Source organism: Primulina tabacum, unplaced genomic scaffold, assembly GCF_025594145.1.
Source record: "Primulina tabacum isolate GXHZ01 unplaced genomic scaffold, ASM2559414v2 Contig542, whole genome shotgun sequence".
Lineage (NCBI taxonomy): Eukaryota > Viridiplantae > Streptophyta > Magnoliopsida > Lamiales > Gesneriaceae > Primulina > Primulina tabacum.
In genome coordinates, this window is record NW_027459781.1 from 1 (window position 1) to 8,687 (window position 8,687).

The 8,687-nt window shown below is 34.8% G+C and overlaps 2 protein-coding genes and 1 pseudogene across 5 annotated transcripts; 1 reads left to right on the forward strand and 2 right to left on the reverse strand.

The window, feature by feature from the left end:
• Positions 1-7: 7 nt before the first annotated feature.
• LOC142534489 (cullin-3A-like) lies at positions 8-3,120 on the reverse strand (annotated as a pseudogene).
• A 1,859-nt stretch (positions 3,121-4,979) lies between these two features.
• On the forward strand, positions 4,980-7,242 carry LOC142534498 (transcription factor bHLH47-like). Of its 4 annotated transcripts, none has more exons than XM_075641367.1 (5): positions 4,980-5,302; positions 5,406-5,464; positions 5,984-6,102; positions 6,258-6,385; positions 6,527-7,242. In XM_075641367.1, exons 2-5 carry the CDS (start codon positions 5,415-5,417, stop codon positions 6,908-6,910), a joined length of 681 nt encoding a protein of 226 aa, XP_075497482.1. In that variant the 5' UTR covers positions 4,980-5,302; positions 5,406-5,414; the 3' UTR covers positions 6,911-7,242. The 4 variants fall into 4 exon arrangements, with proteins under 4 accessions (XP_075497482.1, XP_075497483.1, XP_075497485.1 ...); XM_075641368.1 differs by having other exon boundaries at positions 4,980-5,280; XM_075641370.1 differs by lacking the exon at positions 5,406-5,464.
• Positions 7,243-7,367: 125 nt separating this feature from the next.
• LOC142534492 (non-specific lipid-transfer protein 1-like) lies at positions 7,368-8,091 on the reverse strand. Its single transcript, XM_075641360.1, has 2 exons — positions 7,664-8,091; positions 7,368-7,526 (listed from the first exon to the last, which is right to left on the reverse strand). The coding sequence occupies exons 1-2, from the start codon at positions 7,999-8,001 to the stop codon at positions 7,517-7,519; spliced, it is 348 nt and encodes a 115-aa protein (XP_075497475.1). The 5' UTR covers positions 8,002-8,091; the 3' UTR covers positions 7,368-7,516.
• Positions 8,092-8,687: the final 596 nt, after the last annotated feature.

Sequence of the window (8,687 nt, forward strand, 5' to 3'; positions counted from 1 at the left end):
TGCAAGCACCTCTTCAAATCCGAGGGCGGAATCTCAGTAGCTTGCTCTATTTCTTTGTAACTTAGGCAATCGGAGTTATTGAATAGCATAAGGATGCACATTTGATAAGTGGACACGCTAAGCTCCTTTTGGACATTTCCAAATGTTGCACCCAAAACAGCACTGCCCATGTTAGTTTGCCACGTCAATCTACGCCCTGAATGAGTTCCAAGATAGTATGTCCTGAACTTATCGCAGACTCCGATTTCTGAAGGAAGATTGCAAGTTGAGATGGATTGAGTTGGCCACGATCCAGTAGTAAGGACCTGAACTGAAAGTGTCGGTCCGTCGGTTAGCTCAGCACCCATGGCAGCATGAAACTCCTGCATTGTATCTTGAGAAGTCTTCATATCAGTAAACATTCCTTCCAGCTTTGAGGTGAACTGATAGCCACATTCGGTTTTGAGCTTTACAATCAAGCTTCTCTCTGCATCTCATCAGATGCAGTTTTCCCTGAAAGAAGCCTCTTTGCCAAATGCTGCTTGTAGTACTTCTCGAAAACATCTTTCTCTTGGAGTAGCGAAAAAAATCATCACCTTATCCAATACAGTCTCTATATCATCTTCCTTGTCCTTTTTTAAAGCTTGTCATCCACAAACAAAGAAATGAATTCAGGAGATCGTGGATTAAGATTTATGAAATACTCAAAGGAAGAATTCAAAGCATTCTGGAATATTTTGTCGTTATTGAAAGCTAAGCTGATGATCTTGTCAAATCTGTCCTTTCGATTCAAAAGCTCTTCAACAAAACTAAGAGGTTCCTTCAACCTTTCTGGATCAGAAATTAGATCCTTTCCAGTTTCTCGAATATGTGAAGTCATGACATCTTTGATTAATGTGAGTCCATTTGCCACTCTCTGAAACAAACTGTACATTCTCCCCAAATCCTCGAATTTTTCATCCACGATCATACAGACCAAGCCAGAGTTTCCATGTGAACTAATCTATGCATGTGGCTTTCAATCAACTCTTTTTCTACCACATTGGTTATTTTGGATTCACTTCTTGCATCCAAGTAATGTGATACTCTGTCTATCTCTTCATTAAGACGTTTATCAGCTTTCTTCAGATAATCCCCACAATCACAGTTCTCAATAAGCTGTTGAGACTCCGCACCATAAAAATTGGCTGATACATCAAGGAACGGCTTTTCAAAGTTTTCATGGTACACTGAAGGGCCCAAATCAATTAGCATTTTGGTTATATTCCTCATTAGACCCCTATTAATAACATCACCGTTCCTCTCATGTTGCACGAGTTCAAGAAGAGTGTCTTGAAGCCGTGTTTGGATCTTGCTAGAGTGGAGAACGTTGTCTCTCCATAAATTCAACCCAAGCTCGTGAACAGGAATTTTACGCATACTTGGTATGTAAGTTCTGTCCATGTACATTAATATGTCCCTGATCATTTGCAATGCTTTGTTATGCTCGGTCCATTTCCGATTGAGCTCCTCGAGAAATGTATCACCTTGAGCAGCCTCTATAGACTCGGCTAATTTTTTTAAATGTTTAGTCATAGTAGAGACAAGGCCGGAATAAAGCTTATCTCCATACTTGTGCAAGACCATATTATATGCATTCCTGACAAACAAACAGGCAAATAGGTGATTGTTAAAATATCGAGGAGGCCAAAAGTCTGCAAAAAATCAATTAGCCAAAAGCCAGCAAAAATTTGAGAAGAAACATTTCTTTTGTATTGCAACAAGTACAGTTCATACTATTTCTCCCTTTTCTGTTACTTTAATGATGAAATGGAAGTGACATCTTTCACATTTCTCCATGTCCAAACCAAAAATCACAGGCACAAACAAAATCGGAAGCGGAAATGGTTACAGTCTGAAACGGCTCATTAGAATTCAAAACTGCTGCAACGTGCTTTTGATGGAAAGAAGAAAATGGTAACATTCCATTCTTTGGCATCACAGTGCCTGGTCTACAGCCATCAGCCATGAAAATTAAAGGATAGCACTGCAACACAAGTATTTTACAGATGCCCCCCTTTGTGAAAACAAAACTTTCCAGTACAAAAAATTTGAAAAAAATATATAAATACCCCCAGAATTCCAAATTAGTGACTTTTCATCATTTCCTCTCCTATTCTCTAGTTTCATTCTTATTTGAATTTTTAAGTATTTAAACCGAAAATCCAAATTTCCGAGTTATAAAATATTGAATTTAAATTTTCAAAATATCCTACGCTTTAATTGGATATTCAAATTAAATTCAAGAGTTTCTTCTGGTTTCAACTTTTTTCCAATATCCCACTAAGTTGTATATGTATCCTCCTACAAATCATTATGCTCCATTTCATCATACATCTTCATCTATATTTCAATAAATTTTATAATGTTTTATCGTTGCTGACCACCTCTTCGTTGGTCTCCCCTTCCTTGAGTTCATCCATGACTAGCGTAAAAAGATAGATACTTAATCCAATTTTACAAGGTATAAAATATCTTGAATTTGAATTTTAAGAATCCCAACTCCTAGAATTCAAGACTCGGATTACATCATAAAATTATACAACGATCTAACCATTTTGAGGTCGCATGACTTTAAAATTTGCAGTGCTTCGTAGGTTGTATCTTAGGAATTATATTTCCAACAGACGTTGGTGGCTGGAAGACAAAAAGCAAATGAAATGTCAGAAAACCATTCAACCACATGATTAACGAGAAGGAAACCTGTACAACTCCTCAAAGCTGAGACCACTAGCATTGTGATTGTAAATCTCGTGAATCGCATGCTCCAGAATAGCCCAAGTCTTGTCCGCGTACTTTGGGTCCACCACCACCCGATGCTTAACGCCTCAATCTGAACATCCTCTTCTTCGGTCCGCTCATCTTAATTCCCCAAAATTTTCAATCAAAACGACAAATCGAATCCAGCAAACGTATTCGAACCAGCCGATGACTCCAAATCGAATTCAGGTTCAATGAAGGAAATCAAACAGCTCGGATTCAAGCTCGATTTCTTATTCTCGTTCCGCTCGCATAATTTTTCTAACCTACGCCCTTCTCCTTTTTCCCGAGCCCCGACAGTGAAATGGTTCCCATAACACATTTTTCCTCTTTTAAAAAAATAATTTTTATACATTTCTTACCCAATATATGAAAATAATCGTGGAAATAGAGAATAATCGATATACACACAATGTATTGATGCAGTATTTTTTTATTTAAATTCCATAAATATATCTCTCTAATTTTCATTTTCAACACTACATATTATTTATTACTTAACAGAGTATAAATATTTATGACCTAATAAAAACTATTATTTTAATATATAATTATTATGTCGCCCAACACGTGTGTTTCTGGCTATTTTAAATTATACTCAAAATCAAATGAATATATAAAATTAAACTAAAAGTCGAATATCATAACAATTAGAAATTCAATTAATTTCATAGCATAATTTGTATTTACAAATAGTAAAGTAAAAGTGTGGTATCGGTGCAGACCCAATATAATTCTTGTCCGGGTCAATTAATTTGCCCAAACCCAATTACTTACGGATCGGGCGACTCTACTGATTTATTTTTATAATCTCGTGAAGATAGGTCATCATTAAATGAGGCAAATATTAACATGTTTATTTAATTAGTAAAAGTTAATTTCAAATCATAATATTGAATATTTTCCGGAAAATCAAAGCTTGTAAATATATATGTTAGACAGTTCTTATTCACCTATTAATTGATTTTTTTTTTTTTTTTTTGAAATGACCTATTAATTGATTATAGGTGTAAATATAGCTAATAATATTGACATCATAATGTGACTATTATAATTATTTTCGTAAATAATAGTGTTATTAGTGATGCTAATATCTATATTATATTATTAATTATTAGACTCTTATTTATCTTAGAGGACATCAAAATATTTAATTTCATAATTATCTTTCTTATCATACTAAAAACATCTTCAAGTCACTCAATATTGTACATAGAAAAAAATCTAAGTAAAACTTCAATTTTAAATCGAACAACTCTTCTAAATTGAAAATAATTTAATGTTGATTGTTTAGTATTATTTCATCAAATTAAAAATAATAATAACACATGCACCACATGTGCATATTTTACTAATATAAATAAATATTCTGTCTAAATTTGAAGTAGTACCACAACACAAGCGGAAGTGAAGTTGCTTGTATAGCAGGAGATGGAATATAATTTACAGTAGGTTTTTTGTGATATATTTTCGCGTATCTTTATTTATAAAACAAATTAATATTGTTCATATTAATAATAATAAATAATATTTTCATATAAAAAATAATTTTTTTTATTAATGATCTAAATATATAATATCTCGAAAAATTGATCGTCCAATAAAATTTTTTATTTAAAATTTATTAGTTGAAAAGAGTTTGACCGGCAAAGATATACGGTTTCGATACAGAGATCCGACGTAGAAAGCTTATAATGATTGAATTCCATTTGTTTTTGTTCTAAAGAATAGTTTGTAATATGTATTTTATATTGGCTGCTATGTGATGTCTGGTTTTGTACTCACAAATTTATATCTGTAAGATGGATCGATCTGATTCATATTTACCATGAAAAATAATATTTTTGATGTAAAAAATAATGTTTTTTAATGAATTAAATCGGGTAAAAAATATCTCTCACACAATTAACACAATTAACTCGTCTTCCACAAAAATTTTAATTATACTTAAAATACCCATTAGAAATGATTCTCAAAATGCCTGTATGTTTTAGTTCCAAAAGTGGGGTCCTAGAAGTTGACTGTTCACGTGCTCCCATGCAAGTGTTTCAGTAATTTATTTATTTATTGGGGTGTATTTTTAAATCTTCAATTAAATATATAAATTTATTATTACTAATTTAAGAGAAAAATGTATCGTAAATTTTTTGTCTCATGTTTGAATGCATACTGGCGGAGTCCCAAAGTTGACTGTACACGTGCCTCGAGGTTCCGGGGCTCATCCGAAGCAACCCCGAGACGATATCGTTTTGTCAGAACATTTCGAACAGACATATTTACCCTCATTATTTGTCTCAATTATCGGTGAGTACCAAGTTGTAGAGGTGTAAATACTTCAAATTGCAGAGGGCATTAAGTAATTTGACTGATATACGCCTCGTGGCTGACTCACGCCATCCCCATTCGGGGAAGACGCCGGCCACACGCCCACTCATGCAATTTAACAAGCGCCCACATTCCTTCGTATAATTTATTAATTACCGAATTCGGTTCCCCGTTTGAGTAATTTCAGAGGAATTTCTATGTATTTTCTTAGTTATCTGTTGCAAAATGGAATTTTCTTTTGTTGACTGTCGAAGATTTGTTTGTTTTCTTTTGGTTGATGATTTGTGTGATTGGAATTAAAGGTTCAGATAATGGATTCTACTGGCGATTCCGTCAGTGATCGAGTCAATGTAACAACAAGGTTCGTTTACGCGCATGAGGTGACCGGAGCTCTGTTGTAGATGAATATTCTGTTCGTGCATTTTTATGGGTTTTTTTTTCCCCATTAAACTTGTTTTATAGGTTAAGAATTGCTGGAGATAGTTTTTATATGATTGGTCTTGTTGATCGAAATTATGAAAACTGAAGAAAATTTATGGCTTTATGCTACATTGCAATTTATAAGATGATTGACATTGAATTCATTCATGTGTTCTTCTTCTTTAGCTGATAACGAGCTTTCCTCTGAGAACAAAGATATGTGCATATAACGTTTAGTCAAATGAAATAATTTAAATTTCATGCTTAATTGTTGATATGCTATAGTAATCCAGACCGAAGATTTGTGTAGGTATATGGGAAATGTTATCTATACTATGCTGTTTCGGCTCTGTCCATGATTGGTTTCCTTATTTTGTTTTCCAATTTTTGGTAGAGGAATTAGTAAAGTTGTGATAAACTTACCTTGTTCTTACAAGTGCACCGATTCTTGATGCTGCAGGTTGTGCCCCAGAAAGAAGAACCCGGATAAAGTTCCAAGAAAAAATCACAAAGCTGAAAGGGAAAAGCTGAAGCGTGACCACATGAATGATTTATTCGTGGATCTAAGCAAAGCTCTTGGTAATGCTCCTGCAATCCTGAGTTCAGAATCTGCTATCGTTTATAATCGACAAACATTTTTTCGCGTTTACTTTGTGAGCTTCTTTTAGTGACTCAATATAACTGTTTTTTCTTGTTTGATACATGTTTATAATGCATGGAAATTATATTTACAGATCTGAATCATCCAAGTAATGGGAAAGCCTCCATGTTGAGAGAGACCGTCCGGCTTCTAGGAGAATTGCTGGCTCAGGTTGACCACCTGAAAAAGGAAAATGACGCGCTCTTGTCCGAATCTAATTATGTATGTTCTAATTTGCAACTTTTCATATTGGAGATTAAGTGTGCTTGTTTTTTTACAGTTAACAGCATTATGTAAATGGAATTTACCACTGTCCTATGAAAAGATATATAAGGGATTCATGATTTTTAATTCTATGGATAGATTACAATTGAGAAAAATGAACTCCTAGAGGAGAATTCTGCTCTAGATGCTCAGATCAAGAAACTGCAGAGTGAAATAGACGAGAGGGAGAATAGCTCAAACTCTGATTATTCACGGCCTCAGAGCAATGGTCTGACACCAGCATCAGAAGATCAAGTTGCAATGCCTTTACTTCATAATTCATCGGATTCGACCACGGTTTTAGGTCCCATATATGTCATGCCACTTCGTACTGACTCCCAAGTATATCCCAGCCCCTACTCTGAGACTAATACAAGCATGGTTTCGAGTGTGAGCAGGCCACAACCCCGTTACCCATCATCTTCCGACTCATGGCCGCTGCATACTCTTACCAAACAGGCAAATGTGTCGGAGGATATTTGACAGTTGTTTCGGCCAGCTGTAGGAACCAAAATGGTAGAGTAAATCGAGACTGGCTTGGATATCTCTTGATTTAGAACATGAGCTCGCTTGATGATGAAGATTCACATATTGAATCCGTTCTTGTTGAGTTCATACTTCATACCAAAGTAAATATAGAAGTTTCCAAAGTGTCGGAGATTCCAACTGATGAGTTAGTTCACTCTCTTGAACGCTTTGTTACACATTTATGTAATCATTCAAAAAATTACACATGAAATTTGTTAGACTCGACTTTCTTGAGGTTATATTACATGGTGGATTCTTCTTGCAAGTTAATTGGATACTTTATAAGCGAGTTGATAAAGTTTGATATATGAATCTGAATGAGTTTTGTCTATAAAATTTGAATGATGACATATCTGTACTTATAGCACAAAATTTATTAACGTTTTGTGCATGCATTAGATAACTTTGAATGATAAACATCGTAAAAAGAAGGTAAATAAGAATATTTTTATTCCATACAAAAGCCGAGGGCACAATATATATTACAATGGGGAGAGATTTGATGACAAAGCCTCCTCATTATTTTATTTATTCCTATAGTATCATGCTCAATATCTCAGCTCAAGAAACCCTGCGCCAAATTCAAAATATAAAAGATTAGGATAATGCAAAAATAATTGTGCGAATATCTAAATAAAGGCGTGTCATCATGTGCGTGCATGCAAGAGGCTATAGCAATTTTGCATCGCTGAGAAATTGAATGCTCACGTGCTGCAGTCTACGCCGGGAGAAATGGAATATCCAACGGAAACACCACATCTTCCGGGGAGGTTGGCAGCGGCATCCGGCCTCACAGAGTAGCTGGAGGCGGCGGACTTGATGCAGTAGCACGCCGTCTGCCTATCCTGCTGAGACTGAAGACTGTTGCTCAAGCTTGACACTCCGCTACAGCACTGAGACGAGGGGTCCCCGCCAGAAGTCAGGTACCCCAAGCATGGAGAAAGTGAGCCCTGCACGTCGCCGCAAGAAATGGCCTCCCCTGGCCACACCGCCACTGAGACCACCGCAAGAACCACAAGCAATATCACCCCGAACATTCCTTTCATGTTTAATCGATTACTTAATATTATGAAACTGGAATGAATTGCATGGGTTACGGTGGGTGTGTGAATTTATAGGCGCGAATGTGTGAGAAATGACAAATGTGGTCTAAATGATGACGACATGGGAAGTGGTTGATATTTTGGATTATTGATTGAATGTAATTGTCCTTTAGTTACTGTATTTAGGTAAGTTTTATAATTGCGGAGAGGTGTGGGGGTGGGGAGGATTTAGTTAGCAGCAGATTTGATCAATATGATATATATATATATATATATATATATATATATATATTCTTGTATTTTAGTTTCTGATAAATCTACCAGCTTTTTTTCTAAAAAACTCCACATAAAAGTTTGATAATATCTTTCAATAGGTAAATCAAATTTTATCTATCGAAAATATCTTTCTTTACATTAAGCGAAAACACATATGTAATTAAATAATTACCATGATTCAAAATTATATTAAATCCTACAAATTATTTATTTAACAGCAGAAGACCATTTGAACATTAATTTGTTGTTAGTTGGTAGAAACTAGAGAGAGATTTAAATTTTGTTTACGTACGATATTTTGCCATCGGAAAGATAGATAATTATAACATAGATAATTGGGCTTTTTTTATTTGGAAAATTCAAAAACAAAAAGATTGATTGTCCAATTGAAACCAGTCACATCTATCCATACG

Excerpts from the sequence above, each read along its gene's own strand:
- LOC142534498 (XM_075641367.1), top strand. The coding sequence starts at position 5,415 with ATGGATTCTACTGGCGATTCCGTCAGTGATCGAGTCAATGTAACAACA. Across the intron at positions 5,465-5,983 it reads CGAGTCAATGTAACAACAAG|GTTGTGCCCCAGAAAGAAGA; the intron begins GTTCGTTTACGC and ends TTGATGCTGCAG. Across the intron at positions 6,103-6,257 it reads GGATCTAAGCAAAGCTCTTG|ATCTGAATCATCCAAGTAAT; the intron begins GTAATGCTCCTG and ends TTATATTTACAG.
- LOC142534492 (XM_075641360.1), bottom strand. The coding sequence starts at position 8,001 with ATGAAAGGAATGTTCGGGGTGATATTGCTTGTGGTTCTTGCGGTGGTC.